General features: G+C 43.5%; 1 protein-coding gene and 1 pseudogene across 1 annotated transcript; both read right to left on the bottom strand.

Moving 5' to 3' along the window:
* Positions 1 to 2,126: 2,126 nt before the first annotated feature.
* On the bottom strand, positions 2,127 to 18,271 carry LOC102833839 (cytochrome P450 2B11-like). The gene is made up of 9 exons (XM_006871403.1): positions 18,101 to 18,271; positions 12,621 to 12,783; positions 12,329 to 12,478; positions 9,189 to 9,349; positions 8,185 to 8,361; positions 7,663 to 7,804; positions 5,966 to 6,153; positions 5,658 to 5,799; positions 2,127 to 2,308 (listed from the first exon to the last, which is right to left on the bottom strand). The coding sequence occupies exons 1-9, from the start codon at positions 18,269 to 18,271 to the stop codon at positions 2,127 to 2,129; spliced, it is 1,476 nt and encodes a 491-aa protein (XP_006871465.1).
* A 1,130-nt stretch (positions 18,272 to 19,401) lies between these two features.
* LOC102815021 lies at positions 19,402 to 20,409 on the bottom strand (annotated as a pseudogene).
* Positions 20,410 to 21,969: the final 1,560 nt, after the last annotated feature.

Here is a 21,969-nt window from a genome sequence, read left to right as displayed (position 1 = left end):
TCAAGAAATCAAATCTGGGCAAAAGACCTCTTTCAAGTGTTAAAGAGCAAAAATGTCACTTTGAGGACTAAGGTGTGCTTGATCCAAACCGTGGTATCTTCATATGCCTCCTATACATGTAAAAGCTGGACAAATTTAGAGTGTTGCTTAAAGTGTCAAAGAGAAAAGATGTCACTTTGAAGACTAAGGTGCACCTGACTCAGGCCATGGTATTTTCAATCGTCTCATATGCATGTGAATGCTGGACAATGAATCAGAAAGACCAGAGAAGAACAGATGCGTTTGAGTTATGGTGTTGGTGAAGAATATTGAAAGTACCATAAACTTCCAGAAGAACAAACAAATCTATCTTGGAAGAAGTACAGTCAGAATACCCCTTTGAAGAGAGCATGATGAGACTTCATGTCCCATACTTTGGACATGTTATCAGGAGAGACCAGACCCTGGAGAAAGACATCATGCTTGGTAAAGTAGAGGGTCATTAAAACTGAGGAAGCCCCCTGACAAGATGGATTAACAGTGTCTGCAACAATGAGTTCAAACGGAGCAACAGCTGTGAAGAAGGCGCCAGACTGGGCCGTGTTCCATTCAATTGTGCTTAAAGTCACTATGAGTCAGAGCCAACTTTCCAGCATCCAACGATAATATCTCTGCTTGTTGTTTTGTTTCTGTAGTTTGGTGGAAAGGCCATTCAAGATACCTACCTTGGCAGCTCTCTTCGAAGCTCTCCAAAGGCTGCAAAATCCAAAGGTGGCAGGTGCTAAAGAAGTCAGGAAATTTGGTGTCTCCAAATTGGGGCTCAAAGCCGGCTTTCCATTGACTGACTGGAGGCACCTCAGTGGACATTATCCTTGACTAAAGAACACTTCCCTCAAAAAGGGGTGATGGTACCAGCTGTTGGAATGTGTGGAGGCTGAGCACAAGTGGCTCTCGGTCAGTTTTGTCAGAGCATGGCATGGCATCATGAGAGATCAAACATAGATGGCATGGCAGAATTGGGGATATCCTGTGCTCATTGGGAAATGGGCTTTGACAATCAGAAAAATGTAAAATATTTTGGGCATCAGACAAAACATACGGAGAAGAATACAATGTTTGATTGGGGAGGTGGGTGGTTCTAACTCCATTTTGGCTTTATGAGGGACCGATTTAGCCTAAGCATTCAGTCAGTCAGTCAGTCAGTCATTCCTCGGCAGATATTTTTAGAACTTATGCACTGCTCCAGGTATTGAATGTACAGGGATAAACAAGTTAACAGCATTGAGGTGAGGGAGAGGTTGTCTCAGGTCCCTGGCACCTGATAACAGATGAATCACACACAAAATGGCACAGACTGTCACCTGGTTTGGGCATGTCAGCTTTGATGTTTATTCGATTCTGAGGGGGTTTGAAGAGAGCATCAGAAAGGACAAGGCACTAGAATTATACAACTCTGGGGGCCTGGGCTGAGGAGGCCCTTTCATAAAGGGAACAAGTAGGCAGAAGCAGCTAAGAGTGAAGATGGGGAAGGACTATTTCCAGTTGAAACAGTACTGAAGAGTTTGGGTTCTAGGGTCAGACCTGCAGCATGAGAATCTTGTTCCTCTGCTCACTAGTAATATTTGCCCTTGGACAACTAGTGCTGTTCCCTTGGCTCTGTTTACGCATCTGTAAAATGGGCATGACCATTGCACGCACCACATGGGACTCCTGGGAGAAGGATTGGAGTTGACTCATGGATGCAGATGCCTACAGCACAGTTCATGGAGCACAAGGAGGGATGAATGGAGGCTGTGGTTGTTCTGTGCACATGAGCAGTGGCCTGGGAGACACAATTACTGAGATATCCTAAGCCAAGTTTCCCCTTGGAGCTCTCAGTTTATCTACGCCAACGATTATCTTCAAGGTTGCTTCCAACTTCTGGAACTCTATTCCAGGGGGGAAGGAAAAGACCTCCTTCAGTCTTTAGAAAATTTGGCATATGATGGAAGGAGGTGAAACTACAGAAAGGGCTTTCCAATGGAAGTGATAACCAAGGAAGGGAAGGTCTCTCAGAGACAGGAAGATTTGGAGGGAGTCGGGGGCCATTCTGTAGAGGTAAGGACTCTGGATGATCCTGGACTCTTTAGACCCCTTTCCTTGGACCCTCAGCGGGGCACAAAGCGGATCTCATACTTGGGGGGCAGTTTTCCCACACCACTCTCCTGGGGTGTGAGGTCGATATCCTCAGGGGCCACAGAAGTGGCCACAGAGAAGTTCTGGAGAACTGTGGTGAAGAAGAGGAACAATTCGGTCCTGGCAATGCCTTCACCAAGACAAATGCGCTTCCCTGTGGACCAAGAGAGAGAGGTCACCAATGTGGGCATGGGGTGAGTGCACATTTTATGGGAATCCTTTGTCCTGTTATATTCCCAAGCCCAAATACCTGTATCCACTGCTAGAGATTTGCATGGAGGTGATTTTTAATCTACCCTTCACGATAGACTTTTGAGGCTTCCTGAGCTCTTTGAAACTGGAGACAAATTTTGAGTGGATATACCATGTTTATAACTTCTGTTAGATTCCCAAAGAGGTCAGAGGTCAGTGGCCCCAGAGAGTATAAGGATCCAGTTCTGACTGTGTGTATGTGTGTGTTTGGTGTCTCCACACATATCAATGTGTGTATACTTCTGACTTAACATCTTTTATGCTCTTCATCTTTAATATGGGGGTAATGTTACCTACCTCAAAGGCTGTTGTGAAGTTAAGGGACTTAATATTTGTGAAATTTCTTAGAATATCACCTGACCCATATTAAGGACCCTAGAGGTGTAAGCTGGAGCTCTGGTGTGACACTGTAGAATAAGCACTGGACTGCTAACCACAAGGTTGCCTGCTCAAATCCATCTGCCCCTTGACAACCCTACACAAAGTTGCGATGAGTTGGAACACATTCAATGGCACTTAACAACAACTACAAGAGGTGTAGTTATTACTTTGTGTGTGCTCCTGGGTGTGTTGGGTGGGGCCAACATGTATGCTATGTTGTATGTGTCTCTGGCATTGTATGTGTACCTATTTCTGTCTTCTTGTCTCACTCTGAGGCCCATGGGTTTCAAGAATTGTGAAAGGGAAAAAACCAATTGTCTATAAAATGTGGGGTTAATGGGGGTAATGTACATGAGGAAAGATTCATGTCTTCCCAGTAGGTTATAAACCAAGGGAGCCAGGAAATAAAGACTGAGACACAAGGTGCCTATCTCCCTTTACCACAAGTCTATTCTTAATTTGAAAACTGACCACATTTGAGTGATCATTTCAAAGATGGGTTCCCAGGAATTTCCAAGGCCTTTCAAATTCTTGGAAAATTATGCTTGTGAGGTATCTCAGGAAGGAACATCTTTTTGGCAGACCCTTAGGAGGCGGTGGGTGGCTAGAAGTGCTCAGGGTGAGTCTCTAACTGGTTCTATGACCCACCTTTTCTCAGCAGACAGGAAAATGCCTGTTTCCTTCCTCCCAACATACGCTACCCACCCCATCACTGGGGTTGTCCCTCTTGACTCCATTTTAACACCATTTTTCTCCAGTTATTTTTCATTCTGCCTGTTGCAATCTGAGAAGTTCTGGTGTGGCACTGTAGGATAAGTGCTGTACCACAAGGTCAGTTTGAACTGCAAGGTCAGTGGTTCAAACCCACGAGCCACTCTACAGAAACCCTATGCAGGGTCACTATGAGTCAGAAGGAGCTCTGGTAGCGTAGTAGTTACAAATTGGCCTGCAAACCTCAGGGTCAGCAGTTCGAAACTACCAGCTGTTCCATGGGAGAAAGATGAGGCGTTCTGCTCCCGTAAAGATTTACAGCCTCGGAAACCCTGTACAGGGTCGCTATGAGTTGGAATCGACTCCACAGCGCATAACAACAACAAATGAGTCAGAACCAATTTGACAACACTTAACAACAGCATTGCCATCTTATTCTCAGTCTGTTTCTCTATCTTCATTTGTATTTGCCAAGCACTGTGGATCTCTCCTCTAATTCTGCTTTCTTCTTGTGTCTTGTTGAGCTCCCTGTTTCTGTCTGATTCACGCTCTCTCTTTCTCTTTTCATCTTCTTCTAAAGGTCTTTTGTCTCTTGTTCACTCTCTGTGTCTCTCTCTACTCCATCTTGTTTTCTCTCTCTTACTCTGTTTCCACCTCTTTCTCCTCTTCCCTTGCTCACATTTCCTCTATTTCTCTCTCATTCTTCATCTCCCTCTGAGTCTATTGTCTCACATTCACTCTGTCTCTTTATATCTCCATCTCTTTCTTCCACTCTTTCACTCTGTTTCTGTCTCTCTCAGTGTGTCTCCAATTGTCCCTCTCCATTGCTCACTCTCCTTATCACTTTATCTACAATCTGACTGTATTTCCCCACACCTCTGCCTCTCTCTAAATTTAGGACTATCAGACAAAGAGCTTGACCCAGTTGCCCCATATGTTCCTCAATTCTCATTTAAGATGAAACAAGAGAGGAGGCCATCGGCACTAGACAAAGTCAGGGTCTGTATCACTGAAGTCTCTGATGAAGCTCAAGACTGAAACTTGTTTCTCAGGTCTTCCTTCCTGGGCACTGGGATTTTCCTTGGATAGAACCAAAGAAGGAGTAAGGGATCAGAGATAAGTCAAATCGTGTCAAGCCCTCCCGGGCTCCCCAGTGCCCACAGAGAAATCCTAATTCCTCCTCAACCTTCGATCTCCTGCCCAGCTAAATTTTTTGTCCTTATCCCCTTCTGTAATCTCTACCCTAGGTTCACTGGATTGCTGACAGTTTCTTAAACATACCATGATGGATCCACCTTCAGATCCTTGTTCTTGTCACCTGAACATTCTTTCAGTGGTTGACTAATATTCACCTATGAGGTCTTCATTTAGAAGCCAGTTCCTTAGGTAAGTTTTTCCTTATAGGTGCCCAAGATTAAGCAACATTCCCTGCTCTGCTCTCCAAAGCCCTCAGATCAACTGTGAATGTCCTACGGTGAGGACTGGGTATACGACTTGTTTTATACCTTACATTCAATCACCAACAGAGCAGTGAGATCAAAATAATGCTCAACAGGTATTTTTTGAAGCAAATTAATATACTGAGGTTAAGAAATTTTTTTTGCCATCAAATCAATTACAATTCATGTTTGTCTGAGTAAAACTGTGCCCCCACGGAGTTTTCAATGGAAGATTTTTCACTAGATCTCCATGTCTTTTTTCTGAAGTGCCTTTGGGTGAACTCGAACCTCCAACCTTTTGGCCAACAGCCAAGCACTTAACCATTTTCACCACCCAGGGAGAGGTTAAAATATTTGCCAGAAGTCCTGCTTACTGAGATGTGTCTTTGAGACATACTCTCATGTCTTGAACCCCTTGTGAAGTTGTAGTAACAATGGAATGGGATGCTGTAGGGGAAGCAACTTGCATCTAATAAATGCTCAATAAACAGGGTCCTGGTGTGGTGCTGTGGGTTAATGCACTGGACTGAATGTCAGTTTGAACTGTACAGTAGGTGATTCAAACTCACCAACAATTCCTTGGAAACCCTATACAGGGTCACTATGAGTCGGAACTGACTCAACAGCACTTAACAACAACAATAACAACCATTGTTCCTCTAGAAGAGGGGATGGAACCTGCACTCTCTGTCTGGGAAAAAGGGCATGGGTTCTGCTTACCTAAGGAAAAGGGAATAAAAGCTTCGCTCTTCTTCAGGGCCCCTTTGGCATCCAGAAAGTGGTCAGGGTTGAAGTCATCAGGTTTTTCAAAGTAATTTGGGTCATGGAGGGCAGAGCTCAGGATAGGGAAAACTTCAGTACCCTAAAGGAGGGGTACAAGAAACACAAAAAAATATTTCACCACTTCCCAGTCTCCACCCAAAAAAAGAGCAATAAGGGAACCCTTGTTATAAAAGAGGTCAAGTTTAGTGAATCAGAGAACTCAGGATGCCCACATGGGACAAATGCAGGGCCCTAGCTGATCTTACCTTGGGAATGATGTACCCTCGGAAGTGAGTGTCTCTGGTGACCATGCGAGGCACACCGATAGGGAGGAGGTCCCCAAATCTCTGAATCTCATGAATGACTGCATCTGTGTATGGCATTTTGGCTCGGTCATCGAGAGTTGGAGGGCGATGTGAGCCAATCACCTGGTCAATCTCCTTGTGGACTTTCTCTGTAGCAAAGAAGGGACCAATGAGTTCCTGACTTACGTCACTGATGCAAACATTTCAAAGAAGCATTTCAGTGGGATTACTGCTTTCTGTGGGTCAATGTAAGGAGCTCTGGTAGCGTAGTGGTTACGAATTGGGCTGTGAACCACAAGGTCAGCAGTTTGAAACTACCAGCTGCTCTGTGGGAGAAAGATGAGGCTTTCTGCTCCCATAAAGATTTACAGCCTCGGAAACCCTGTACAGGGTCGCTGTGAGTCGGAACCGACTCCACGGCACATCACAACAACAACAACATGGGTCAATGTTGTTGTTGTGAAGTGCTGTCAAGTCAGTTCCAACCCATTCCAACCCTCTCTAGGGTTTCCGAGGAGCCACTGGTGAGCTTGAATCACCGACCTAGTGGTTCAAACTGACCTTGCAGTCCAGTGTGTTAGCCCACAGCACCACACCAGGACTCCAAAAAAAAAAAAAAAAAAAAACAGAGAAAATCTACAGTAAAGGGTTAGATTATTGACACACACACACACACCCCTGCTTCCCTGCCATCCCTCAGCTGGAGTTGGGTGGAGGAAGGGAGCAGCAAGAATGCTTAGCCTTTAAAATGTTATGAATTTTTTCCCTACATGAACAAATACACACACACATACACACATGCACACACACATCTTTTTCAACTTAAAGTGAAATCTTTTTGACTTTTCCTTATGTATAAATGGTCTTTTGGATTTAAGATTATCTGTAGAAGAGTTTTCTATGAAAATTAGTGGGGGGGGGGGAAATACCTAATGTATATTGTATGTGTATCATACTTCTATATGTGCTAAATCCTCAAGAATATAACAGTGGAAAAATCAAGAGATCAATTCATGAACAGTTAAATAAATAAATGAAACAATACATCAATCAATCAACAGATGGATTAATTCATGATAGGAAAGATTGATGAATGAGCAAATCAATGAATGGAATATATATTCATGTAGCAATCAATAGATCAATTCATGAATATTAATTAATAATGATTCATAGACCTATAAACCAATGAACCCAATGAGTGAATAAAACAAATGAAGAGATGGATAGCTCAGTTAATAGATGAATAAATTAGTGAAAGAAAGGGCAGATGCAGAAATAAATGGATGGGTGGATTGAATGACAGATTCATAAATTATGATTGAATGAATAAACCAATGATTTATCAAGTAACTAAATGAAATGATGGATTAAGGATTACTTGAAAGGATGATTGATGGAAGGATTAAGGAATAAGACGTAATTTGTAGGTGGATGGATGAGTCAAACTATGAAAAACTAAGGATGAACCCTTTGGAAAACAAATTGTCGTATTGTCTATCCATGAACAGAACAGGTTTAGTTGGGAACTGTTCCAAAGTCTGAAGAGTCGCTAAGGAAGTCAGAAGCCAGAGCTACCTCCTGTCCACGCAGGACTCCTGAATCCCAAAGTGGGGTCAGAATATTCCTCTCAGACAGTCTGTCCCTGCTCTGCCCACCTGTGATGTGGGGGTATTTCAGCATGAGCAGGAATCCGTAGCGGAGAGTGGTGCTAGTGGTCTCCGTGCCAGCAAAGAAGAGGGAGAGCGAGGTGAGGATGAGGTTTCGGTGGTGAAACTCGGTGTTGGGGTTGGACTTCTCCTGGGTGGGGAAGGCAGGACTCACCGTCAGGGCAGGCTGAGCCTCGGAGTACACATGTCTATCCTGGCTCTCTCCAACTGTTTGTGGGCCTCACCCACTTGCTTTGCCTTATGTATCCAACCTCTGTCCCGTTTCTCTGTCTCGCTCTATTTCTATCTTTCCATCTTTCGGGCGAGTTGTCTTGTCTCCCAACCCTTCCCTCTTCACTTCCATCTCCTCTCCCTTTCATATTATCTCCTCTCGTCCCCTTTGCTATTCTTCCTCCCATAGCATCGCTTCCTGCCTCCCCCTCCCCGCCCCCTTGCCCACTCTTTACCTTTGCCCTTTCTTTGTCTCACCTCCCACTTTCCCCTCCTGCTCTCCCCTCAATTGGACCCTACTTTGTCCATGCGGAGCAGGTAGGTATCGATCAAGTCCCTGGGAGCACTGGGGTCCAGGGTTTCACGGTGCTTCTCCACATTGCGGCCAATGAAGGCATTAACTTCCTGCAGGTTTTTGTAGACTTGCCGGTGTGTGCCCGGAAAGTACTTCAAGAAGTTGGAGAAGAGCTCGAACACCTAAGAGAAACAAGGGGCTGAGCCCCGCCTGGGGTTGAGGGGGATCTGAGAGGGAGAGAGGCTGCCTTCCTGGGTTCTAATAGCTCCCCTGGGAAATCTCTCTCTCTACATGCGTTGTGTGCCTTGGCATAGATTCCAACTCATAGACCCTGTATAGGCTTTCCTAGAGCGGCCAGTGGGTTTGACCCGTCGACCTTGTGGTTAGCAATCCAGTGCTTATCATGCAGCACCAGGATTCCATCTCTAGCTGTAAAGTGGTATCTGGACATATACAGACAGATGTCTTTCTCCTCCAGCCTCTTTTCTCTTGGCTCCATCTCTTTGTATTTGAGGTCTCTCTCTCTCTCTTTCTACATCTTTCTTTGTTTTCCATCTCTTTCTCAGTCTCTGTCTCTCTCACTGTCTTTCTGTTTCTGTTGTTGTTGTTAAATGCTGTCTTGTCAGTTACGACCCATAGGGACCCTCTCTATAGGTTTTCGAGGAGCAACTGGTGAGCTTGAACCGGCAACCTTGAGGTTCAAAGAGACTTTGCAGTCCAGCATTAACCCACATCAGGACTCAAAAAAAAAAAAAAAATACTCCTGGTGATCTGAAAAATGGGGGCACCCAGGCAATTGGGTTTTTCCTCACTGACAAAACCTCTCTCTATTGCTACCTCCTCCATCACCTCCTCTTCTTTCTCTTAGTCACTCATTCCCTGCCTCATAGGCTCTCTGGCCCTATAAGTCCCCTCCTCCCAGCCCCACTGAGTTTAGGGCCCCAGTAATAAATTACTCCTCTCCCTGGATACTCAACCTGTCCCCACCCTCCCTTATCCGCTTTCTGACCTGGCTGGAGAAAGAGCTGATGAGCGTAAAGGACTGGAAAAACATATCCAGCAGCCGCAGGAATGCAGGATCTTTGTAGGCGAAACGTTCTCCAAAGACGATGGAACAGATGATGTTGGCAGTGATGGCGTGAAAGAAGAAGGTGGGGTCCAGGAGAGCTCCTGGGAGGAGGAGGGGGCAGGTCAGGGGACAGGAAATTCAAGGGCAGGTAAGGGGAGAATTGCCTGCTGCCCCACCTCTGTGTAACTGTCCTCCCCAGCTCAGAAATAATAACAATAGCATCTAGCACTCAGTAACTCTAATCGCTATTATAAGCATTTCACCTATTATTTCATTTAAATCTCACCACCACTGTGTGACAAAGACTTAGTGCTATTATCCCCATTCTATAAATAGACAAAGATGTTAAGTTAATTTGGCCACGGTTTCTCAGCTACTAATTTTTGGAGCCAGCATTCAGACCGACACAACATGGTGACAGAATCCTTGCTGTTGGTCCTTAGCTTCCATCTCCTCGGAGATCTTAGCTCTACAAACCTCTACCCAACTCTGTGAACAAGTCCCAGGGCCAGAGGGTAACACAAAATAGGTGCTCAGTGGGTTGATTATGCAAATAAAAAAGATCTGATCTCTCTCTCTGTGCCGCTCTATCTTGTTCTCCTCTGTTTTTCTTTTTCTTTTTGCTTTCTTTTATATAAATATAGTATAGCATACCACGCCATATCATATCATTGTTGTTTGTTGTTAAATGCCATCAAGTCAATTCTGACCCGTAGTGACCCTGTATAGGACTTTCGAGGAGCAACTGGTAAGCTTGAACTGCGGATCTTGCGATTGCAAAGTGACAGGTCCAGCGCATTAACCCACAGCACCACACCAGGATTCTATCATGTCAGATATCATATCATTTCATATCATATCATATGGAGCCCTGGTAATACAAATGATTAAACCACCCACTTCTAGCCTAAAGATTGACAGTTCGATCCACCCAACAGCACCATGGGAGAAAAATCTGGTAATCTACTTCCATAAAGGTCACAGCCAAGAACACCCAATGGGGCAGTTCTACTTTGTCATATGAGGTTGCTATGAGTTGAAATAGACTTAATTGTACCTAACAACATGTATTATATTACATTATTGTATTAATCCATGCATTGTTTCCCTTGAATACAAGTAAATAATATATTTCTAGGGCTCTGGTCTTCCTTTGTCTGCTGATGTCTGTGTTGGCCAGGTTCTATCTGGTTCCTGGTTGGAGGGGGTGGTGGGGGTAAAGCGATGTTGGTGAGCTGGGAACACAATAACTTCCAGCTGGTGTAGCTTCTCATTCTCTGAGTCTCATCTTCCTTGTCTTGTTTCTCTCAGTAGCTTTGTCTATCTAATATTTTTTTATCATGGTAACAAAGCATTTGCCATTTCAACATCCTTCACTTTATAGATCATAATGTTGTTCAACCATCACCCTTATCTAATCCGAAAAATTTCTGCAACCCTTAACAGAAGTTCAGTGTGCTCTAAGCATTGATATTCCTTTCCTCCTCCCTCTACTCACCCCTGGGGACCACTAATAAACTTTGATCTCTACACACTTGTATATTCTAGATGTTTCATACAAGTGGGATCATGCAATGGTTGACCTATCACATCACACCCACTTAGATGGCTATGATTTTTAAAATAATAATAAGAGCAAAAACAAAACAACAGAAAAGTACAGGTGTTGGTGAGGCTATGGGGAAATCCGAGTCCTCATCTATTGCTGGTGGAACTGTAAAATGGCACAGACTCTGTGGAAAACAGTTTGGCAGCTCTTCAGAATTGTACATTTTTTTATGTTCCTCAAAAAGTTAAACATGGAACTACCATGTCCCTCTAATTTTCTCTGCTTGCTTTCACTTTGTCTTTTTCTCTCTCTGCCTCTCTAAGTCTCTTCTACCATTTGTTTTGGTCTCTGCTTGTCTCTCCTCTTGCCTTGCTCCCTCCCTCCATCGCTGACTCTTTGTCCTTCCCTGGCTCTCTGTCTGTGTGGCTCTATTTGTAGCCTTCCATCTCCATCTGCTTCTGTTTTTCCATTGTTTCCTTTGTCTCTTCCTCTTCTGTATGGTCTCTACATTTATGTCTCACATTATCTGGAGAGATTTTAATAAGGAAAATGGCTAAAAATGGAAATAAATGAGATAGAGGTTTTCACAAGGATGTCACAGCTAAACGCCTGAGCTCTTCTGGAGAATCCAGAAACAATTGAAAGTGTTTTTTGTTTGATAACTCATCCACTGCTGGGGGCCAGGATACCCCGCCTGGCCTCTGCTCGCTACCAGTTCATCATCAATGCAACCAGGGACAGGAGAGCATGGTTAGTTGTCCAATGTGTCTGTGTTGTTTCTTTTTCTCTTTATATAAATATAATATACCATACCATGTCATATCATACATCATTTTATATCATATCATATGGAGCCCTGGTAATGCAAATGATTAAGCCACCCACTGCTAGCCTAAAGACACAGTTCAACCCACCCAATAGCTCCATGGGAGAAAGATCTGGTAATCTACTTCCATAAAGGTCACAGCCAAGAACACCCAATGGGGCAGTTCTACTTTGTCATATGAGGTTGCTATGAGTTGAAATAGACTTAATTGCACCTAACAACATATATTGTATTGCATTATCTTATTATATTAATCTATGCATTGTTTCCCTTGAATACAAGTAAATAGTATATGGTGGTGGTGGTGGGTATGTGCCGTGGAGTCAGTTTTGACTCACAGTGATCCCGCATAGGATGTCTGAGGCTGTAAATCTTTACAGTAGCAGAAAGCTTCATCTTTCTCCCACAGAACCACTGGTAGTTTCAAACTGTTGACTGTAAGATGTCTTTGAGTAATTCTTTGACATCCTGTACACTGCAAATCTCTCTCTCCAGCTGTGTTTCTCTCTCTGTCCATTTGTGTCCATCTCTATTCACTATTGCTTGCTCTGTCTTCTGATGTCTCTCAGACTCCATCTTTCTCTGTCTCTACCTCTCTTTATCCGCACACATATACCTCTCTGTCTTTCTATTGCTATGCACCCCATCTCTCTCGCTCTGAGTCACTGGTATTCTCTCCTACCCATCTCTCTTTGCACAGCTCACCCTTGGATTTCCGTAACTCCTGCACCAGACATTGAGCCTCCTCCTGGATCCGCTCTTCCACGCTCCGCTTTCCCATCCCAAAGTCCCTCATGGTGGCCAGAGAGAATCTCCGGAGGGTCTTCCAGCGCTCCCCGTTGGCAAAGACAACACCTGGGAGTGTGGAGAAGGCATGGAGAGGAGGTTGGAAGGAGACACTGTGTATGCCCTTCTCTATCCCTTGTCTTCCCTTCCCAGACGTATCCTCCCCAATTCCCATGCCCCACCCTGCCCCCAGTGCCTTTGAGACTCTCACCATATCCCTGGAAGACTTGCTCAACCACAGCGATTGGCCCTCGACCAGCGAAGTCCTCAGCGTGGTCCACCAGCGCTTCCCGCAAGGCCTCTGTCCCACACAGCATGACCACAGGCCTCGGTCCCAGGTACACCGTGAACACATCCCCATATTTCTCTCGGAGCTGCCAAGTATACCCCACACCCAGGGTTGCTGATTACTCAGAATATACCTGTATAGTGATTTTAAAACATTTTTTTTTAAAGTTGTTGTGCAGTGAATTCTGACTCACAGTGACCTCCTGTGTGTCAGATTAGAATTGTACTCTACTGGGTTTTCAGTGACTAGTTATTCTAGAAGTAGATTTACAGGCTTTTCATCCAAGGTAACTCTGTGTGATTACTGGTTAGCAACTGGTAGCAACCGAGAGTGTTAACTATTGCGTCACCCCAAGTCCAAACCAAACCAACCCCAGTGCCATCAAGTTGATTCTGACACATCATGACCCTGTTTAGGGTTTCTGAGGCTATAAACCTCTATGGGAAAAGAAAGTCTCTTTCCTTCTCCCACAGAGCTGCTGGTGGATTTGTGCTTATACATCAGCACCACCAGGTCTCCGAAACCACTAAAATACTTACACATAGGTTGGTAATTAGTCACTGTACTGTCCCATGATGCTTCTCTCTGGGCTACTCTCTCCCTTTCTCAGGATCCAGCAACTAAATGGTTAACCCTTGGCCAAGCCATTGGTTGATGTCTGGAGTAATACAGATGGTTCAATATTTCTGATGTCGCACTGACCTGTCTCCCTGGCCTCACAAAATAAAAAAATGATCTTTCTTATGACCTATTATCTGCCAGCTGACAATTCCTGCTGAGAACAACCCCGAAATACCCACTTTGTAGGCATAAGGGAAAGTGGCAGCGAGTAGTCATGAACTATGAAAAATCACACCGTTACAGCCAACTGGGAGACTGAAGATGAGCAGATGTATGCATAGTCAATGATCTAGAAATTCCATTCCTAGATGCATACCCACTAGAAATGTGTGTGGTCACCAAAAAAACTAAACAAGGATATTCATAGAAGCCTTATTATTAAAATGCTCCTCAACATAGATATGGAATCAATACATCGTGATATGCAAGGGAATACTATACAGCCAAGAAAACACACTGTCGGTATACAAGACAAGGATGGCTCTCACAGATACAATGTTGAGTGAAAGCAAGGAGACACAAAAGAGTCCATACTTCCTCGTCCTATTTATACAAAGTTTAAAAGCAGGCAAAGCTAATCGACTATGTCAGGATAGCATGGATGGTAGTGAGTGGAAGGGCTTGCAAGTGAAATGATCACGTTCTGCTACTTGCTCCACCTACGTGTCAATCACATGGATGTGTTCAGTTTGTGAATATTCATTCATCTGGGCATTCACGAGTTGTACAGTTTTTTGGGTCATGTTAAACTTATAAAAATTTCCTGGAAATCATAAAAATTGTCAAGCTTACTTAAAAATCTCTCACACTGATCTACATAGCCTTCTCACTGGTCTTCCTGCTTCCCATACAATCATTTTACTTCCTGAAACCAAAGAAATCCTATTAAAATATAATGTAGTTAACATCCCTAATCTGTTTCACATCCTACAATGCTCCCATGCATTTAAAGTAAAATCCAAGGTCACCATGGTCCACAAAGCCCTCCACCACCAGGCCCATTACATCTCTGATTTCTCCTGTTCATTTCCTCTCTGATTCAGATCCAGCCTACATTGTTCCCCAAATACTGAGCGTGTTCCTGCTTCAGGACTTTGCAATGATACCTGCCTCTCTCCAGTGCATTTCATTTGTTCCATTCAAGATCTCGGAAACACAGCAAGACTGAGTCATTCCCATTACTTTCTAAAAGATCACCCTGCTTAATTTTAATCATAGTTCTTATCAAGTATTTCCTTACTTGTTCTCCTCAGTAGAATGATCATAACGACCATGTATGCTCTGTCCAATGCCAGGTAATCAATGCCAAGAATATCTCCTGGTACGTACAAGGTGCTCAGTAAATTAGTGTTGAATGAATAAATAAGTGAATCCAAGGACCTTCCATTTAATGAACATTTCTGTACAATATACTCTTTATATGTGATGTACTATTTAATCCTCACAGCAACCTTGGGAGGCACACATTCTTAATGTTATCATCCCCTATTACAGAAGAGGAAACCGAGACTCAGAGAGTTGAATCTGAGACAAGAACCCATGCTTGACTGATTCTTAAAGGGTTTGGGAAATTATCAAGGAATGGAGAAAGGGTAGCTCCGCCTTCCCTAATTCATTCTACCATTTCTTTCTCTATCCCTCTCTTTAAAGATACAATAATAATAGAGGGTCGTGGAGACTTAGAGAGCCCTTGGAAAAGCTTCTGGAGGGTCTGTGAAACCCAAAAGTATATGCACAAATGTGTGTGCATATTTGGTGAAGACATACAGCTTTAATCAAACTTTCAAAGGGTGTATTGATCCCAAAATTGTTCAGCAACTTTTGTCTAGAGGACATTGGAGATAAACAGGTTTCCCCACTGGATCCCAGCACCACACTTACTAGCTGTGTAACCACCTGTGTGTCCTGACCTTTAACAAAGGGATAGCTCCTCACCTAGCCCAGAGGGCTGTTGTGAATAAGGCCTGATGAACTCCTGGCAAAATGCAGATGATTCCTAGTCACATAATTCTGGAAAACTAAGCCCAAGAGATCACATTAACATCAAGACATTATTGCAATACACTGAAAACTTAATCTAAATATTGTGCATTTGAGACATCTATGTGGTATCTGTATATGTGGTAGAATTTTCTCTCTAAAAAGCAAAGGAAGTCACTTCCAAGGCAAGTTGGCAGAGTAGCCAGACACGCTAAGCAGACCTTCTGCACAATGACATGGGAAACCAAGTAAAACAAATAAACATGGTAATCCCAGAACCCTGAGCTTCAGAGGATAGGACAGAGAGATGGACTAAGGGACAACTGGATGAGGAAGCTGAACAAGGGCAGCAAGAAAGAAATGGGTGGGCTGTTAGCTTTTGTGGAGCAGCACTGGAGTGGCTGTCAGATACAGCCACCTGCAGGCACAGGATGTGGCTGGAGGCTGGTGACAAGGGGGTTGTGGTTCTCCTTTGTTCTCTGCTCTTCTGATAGTCAGGGGCATTTCAAGTCCCCACCCTCACCAACCTAGTGACCAGTGGCACCCTGTCCCGCACAGCCATGGTTCTACGTGGGGTCAGGTGCTGGGAGGACCACGCCTGCTTCTGGAAGTGCGTGAACCTGCCATAAAAGATGTTACACAGCAAACAGAACTATGTTCACTCTTCTGGTTTCTGTTACATCCACCAAAAGACAGGTGATGTGTGCCTGAGAACATACCACCATACCATCATCCATTAACTATAAATATTACATCACAATGTCTCAGAGAAATCAGACAACTTTAGCTTACACAAAGAAACAAGACAAAGTGCCTCAAACAACTGACCAAAATACAGAATCAGAAAAAGTATCAGAATTACTTGATAAGAAATTTAAAAGAATAATATTTAGGTACTTTCAATAGATTGACATAAAGATAGAGGAAACAAGAAGAGCACAGAAAATAAACTTTAGAAGAATTCAAGAAAACACTACAAGAACAAATAGACAACATTAAAGATAATTAGAAACCATACAAAACCAGCAATTAGAAAGTCAGAATTTTAATACTAAGACTTCAGAAACAGATATTACATTTAAAGGGTAAAGAAGCTGAATTGAATCAACAAAAGACCAAATTATTGAGCTTTAATACAAATCTCTTAATATTCATCTACTAGAGGAACAATCAAGGAGCTCTGGTAGCGTAGTGGTTACGAATCGGGCTGCGAACCTTAAGGTCAGCGGTTCGAAACTACCAGCCGCTCCGCGGGAGAAAGATGAGGCTTTCTACTCCCGTAAAGATTTACACCCTCGGAAACCCTGTACAGGGTCGCTATGGGTCGGACCCGACTCGATGGCACTTAACAACAACAACAACAACAGAGGAACAATCAGAAAACAGAATTTAAAATCTGAAGAAAGGCTAAGATTTATGTGGGACTATCAAGAGAAGTCCTGGTGTGGTGCTGTGGGTTAAAGTGCTAGACTGCAAAGCCATTTGAACTGCAAGGTTGGCGGTTCAAGCTCACCAGCTGCTCCTCAGAAACCCTATACAGGGTTGCTATGGGTCAGAATCAACTTGACGGCACTTAACAACAACAACAACAACATCAAGAGGAATCATTTACGTATGATTGGAATTCCAAAACAGAAAGTGACAAAATATATGTATTATAGGGAAAATTATTCAGGAGTTGTTGGAAGAAAAGTTCCCTAACATCATGAAAGACAAGATGATCGGCATTCAAGAAGCTGAACAAACTCCAAGCAGAACAGATCCCAAAAGAAAATCACAAAGACATATTATATTTCAAAACCAAAGACAAGGAAAGAATCTTGAGAGCAGCTCAGGAAAAATGAAAAGTTACCTACAAGATAGAATCAATAAGATTAAGCTCTGATTTCTCAACAGAAACCGTGCAGGCAAGAAGACAATGGGATGGCATATGAAAAAAACTCTGAAATAAAAAAATTACCAACCAAAAATCATAGACCCAGCAAAACTATCCCTCAAATACAATGGCAAAATTTAAACATTCTCAGATAAACAGAAATTAGAAGAATTTGTGAAAACCAGACCAAGCTTATAAAAAATGCTAAAGGCCGTTAGTATTAGACCAATAACAACAAACAACAACCTGCGATTCACAATATTCAAAGAAAACAAACCTACAAGACTGAAAATAGGAAACCCGAGATGCTAGTTTGAAACAACAACAAAACCAAAAAAAAAAAAGAGAGAGAGAGAGAGAGAGAGAGAGGAATAATGTAGTTACAGAACTTTCAAATGAAGAGGAAATCAAGTTGAGTTCAAGAAAAAAATAAAGATAAAAAAATAAACCTAGTGGTAGGTTATGAAACTAGACCAAGCCTTAGTCTTAGCCCTAGTTCTAACACTAACCCCAATCCTCACTATAAATGTAAATCCTAGACTTAACCATACTCCTAACTCCCTCCCTCTTATTTGGCACCTGTTACCCTGGTACTGACAGAAGCCAGTGCTGGACAGGCACCCAGAGACTCTACAGAAGGAAGAAGAGAAGGCTGAAATTCTACACCTGTGGCTCACACCCAGATGCCTCTTCATAACCATTTGCCCACTGCAAGGATAATCTCTATGCAATTTTAATTGAGCATGAAGGACTTCTGGCAATCTGACCACAAGCTACCATGCTTCAGTCCCATGCAACTTACATAACCATCACACACCCTGAGTCTGCAAGGATACCCCACTCTTTCTTAGGAGTCCTTGAATGATCCCCAAGGACTGAAGCAGGGGGCCAGCCCACCCTCTAACCCTATCCATCTGGGCCTCACCTTCAGGAAGGATTTGAGTAGACCATTTCTATCCATCTGCAGAAGATTCCCCAGGAAAGGCAGAGGACGAGGACCTGGAGGGAGGTGTCTCTGGGCCTTTGGGTGGCCCCTGGCCAGGAGAAGTAAGAGACCTGTGAGAACAGCGAGAAGAAGAAGGATGCTCAGCTCCATGGCTCTGGTCTTTAGTCTGAGTGTCTTCTACTCCACAGCAAGTTTGAACTGGGACTTTTATCTGCATCTGCCTCCCAGCCCAGTTATGCAACTCCATCAGTCCCGCCTCCCTTGCATCATTGTCCAGGAGTGGATTCGAAAAAAGTGGTAGAAGATCTATACTTCCTGCTAAGGAAGCCCCGTGACCTATTCTCTTCCTCCTCCCTTACTCCTCCCTAAATGCTGGCAATAGCCCTGTGACAGGGATACCAAGGTCCATGCGAAAGTGTGCATGTGTCTGTTTGTTTTTCCTTTGAGGTATGGATGACTAGTCACTTGTCCAGCTACTTTTGCCTTTGTTGTATCTATGCCAGCAAGCACTTGTCCAAGCTTATTTTTTTTAAGAAAGTGCAATTTTAATTTTTTCGTTTGTACCTACCTATATCCAAATTACTATAGTTTTAACATTACAAAACAAAACAAAAACCCAATACCTTGCATGGTGTACAGTGGAAACAATTTATAGCATAGTACATGTCTCTGTGTTCAAATGAGAAACTTCCCCAATTTTAAAATGCTACTTTGGTTAAGTAAACCAAATGGCATTTGGTATATGCTACTGAAGAGTTAGGAACTCCCTCCTCCTTCCCCACATTGGCCTCTTAAGCAGTAAAGATCAGTTCTGGCATTGTTCACGCATGGTAACAGCTGTTTTGTCTTGCTTTCTGAAATGCTACATTTGAGACCAAATAAAATATAACAGGTTCATTTGAAAAAAGGGACTAGAAATATGCCACAAAATTATTTTTACAATACATTTTTGCAGAAATAATCTCTAGGTGTGAAGCTTTTTTTTTTTTTTTTTATACACATATACAAAATTTAAACAGCAATATACACATCATCACAGTTGAGGATGTTGGAAGATTCACCAATCTGTAGTGTAAATACAAACTGCAAAACAGCCTTCCAAGAGAACAGTGCCACACAGCAAGCAGAGCTGGCCCATTCAATAGCAGATACCAGAATGTCCCCGTGAGGGGGAGACAGTGCGAGGAAAGCATCATGCTCTTTGATACGAGCAACAATTTATGGCTAATGGTTGACAGAACTGTGGTGACAGTGACTCTCTCGCTGCCGTGCATAAAGTCCTATGACATTTGTTTGTCTTTATACCATTCCACGAACTCGTCCGGCAAAACCAGCCATGCTCCATTTTCGTCGTAGTTGCTGAGGTTAAGATGAATTGTTCTGCTGAACTCTAACACATTGCACCATTGGTCTTTGTTAATGACTTTATATTTTAGATTGCTCTAAGAATTGGTGAAAAACTGGAAAAAGGGGCCAGATTTTTCCTAATAACAGTCCCAACATGCACTTAGCAGTGCTTATGTCTAGGCTGTGCTGGTCCTTTTCCCGTGCAAAGTCAAATGCATATCTGTAAATAAGTTTAAAGTTTGTAGAGTCATTTAATAATGTTCTTAAGTAATGCAAAGTATTTCTTAGTTTTTCTGTTGTATCACCTTGTAGAGAAGTCATTCTTTTCAGTCATTCCTGCAGAGTAAAATAACCCATGTTTTGTGTGTCCAATTTCCAGGCTAAGACAAGCATAACTACATTTTCTGGTTCAACACCAATGTCTTCACAAAATTTCTCCATGCCTTCAGGACCTACAACATCATCAGTACCTGCATATACATAGAACCACTTAAGCATCGCTTACTTGAAAAGGCTTCGCCTTCAGTCTTTATTCTAGTTGAATCATATTTTCTAACCATGCTATCATGCCTACTTTTCTCTGCAGATAAATCATCTCCAAATGCAGGTCTTCTCTTTTTCCTTGGTGGCATCACTTTACTAAAGCAGTCTGAAGAACTGCAAGACCACAGACTTCCTGTTTGGTGATTGTCTTGGCCAACATCTTCTATTAGATTTAGCTTATTAAGGGTGTGGTAGATCTTATGAATATTTGCCAGTGTTGAGAGATGAGAGTTCAGTTGAAAGTCAGCCTTTCTCCCCTAGCCACCCGCACCACTCAATCCTGGAGAAAAGCTCACCCCAGCGCCCAGCTCACTCCCAACACCCCTTATCCCCGGCCCAGCCAGCCCGCTGCAGCCTCCACCTCCATTCACTCCAGACACCTGGTCCCGGCCCTTCATCACACACCTTGTCCAAGCTTATTTGACCCTCTGTGTGTGCAAATGTGTGATTTTCAATGTGAAGGGGCTATCGGTATTTATGCAAATGTTAAAGTGTGTGTTTCTGTGTACGAGTCTCGGTGTGTTTATGTATATGTTCTTAAATGATTTTAAATGGAAAGGTGTGCTTGCATTGCATTTGGGTAATGGTGTGGCTTCCTGAGGATGAGTCGGGGTGTGCTTGTGTGTTTTTACTTTGTGTGTACCTGCCTGCCTGCATCGGTGCGCATGCTTGCATGGTTTATACGGGAAGGTGTGTTTGTGTTTGTGTGGTGGTATTGGTGCATGTCCCTGTGTGTGTCTGTATGTGCTTGTCGTGTTTGTGGTTGTGCATGTGCGTGTGTACAAGTACCAGTTCGTCTTTGTATAGCTTGCAGATGCTCATGGTCTGTCTCTCCAGTCTTGCTTCTGGCAGCCACAGCCGGAGTGATGCAAGAACCCAAAGGAAGGATGAGAGGCACAGAACAGGTGAGACAAAGAGATGGAGAGATCAGGGAGAAAGAGACAGAGACAACACCTGGCAGGTCAAGGAATCGGGTATCTCAGTGTGTTTGATCACTTGGGCCAGTGTTGGACAGTTTCCCCACTGCCTCTAGGTTTATATTCACAGAACAAGACCTGCCTGCGTCTCCCTGGTTATCTGTTTGTGTGTCTCACTCGCCAGCTCAGTGTCTGCGCTCGAGGAGTGCAGGAACTGGACCCACTGGACTTGGGTCTGTCTCCATCATTACTTTGATCCTGCATCTGCTCAGTATGCCTGTGTTTTTGTTGTTGTTGTTGTTGTTTCTTTGTTCTTTCTTTGAGGTGTAGATGAGCATTTGCTTGTCCACCTGGCATGTGTCTCTGTCGGCTGGTCATGACCTGAGCCTGGCTTTTGACGTTTATCTGCCCTCTAAAAGGGCAGAGAGAAGAGGAGGGTGGCATTTTTCTTGCAATGCTTGCTGAACCCAGGACTCTGACCCTGGTAGCTGAGTCACCCTATACTCCCTTGACCCAAGAGGAGGGGACTGACAATCCTAATCTCTTTAAGGGGTGGAGCCTACACACTTTTCTGACCTGGGAGAGGTGCCAGCACAGACTTTATTGACCTCAGGAGCTGGCTCTGCTATGCTGTGTCATCTGGGCTGAGTTTGGGACATCACTCCCTCCTGGGAATCACTGAGTGGAATGGTGAAATCTATACCCTTTGAAGTAAAAATTTTCGTCTTTCCCTTTTTAGAGGTGGGGAGAGTTTAACCCAAGGTCATATAGCAAATTAGAGCTGTGTTATCTAATACAGTGGTGGTTATGTGCCCTGGAGTCAATTCCAATTCACAGCGACCCTGCATAGGGTTTCCAAGACTATAAATCTTTATGGGAGAAGAAAATCTCATCTTTCTCCCACACAACGGCTAGTAGTTTTGAACTGTTGACCTTGAGATTAGCAGCGCGACTCATAACCAGTACGCCACCAGAACTCCTGTAATACAGTAGCCACCTGTGACTAGGAAGCACTTGAAAGGTAGTTAGTGCAACTAATTA

This window comes from Chrysochloris asiatica, unplaced genomic scaffold (assembly GCF_000296735.1).
Source record: "Chrysochloris asiatica unplaced genomic scaffold, ChrAsi1.0 scaffold00168, whole genome shotgun sequence".
Taxonomy (NCBI): Eukaryota; Metazoa; Chordata; class Mammalia; order Afrosoricida; family Chrysochloridae; genus Chrysochloris; species Chrysochloris asiatica.
Note: the sequence above shows the minus strand (reverse complement) of the source record. Positions and strands in the feature narration are given on the sequence as shown.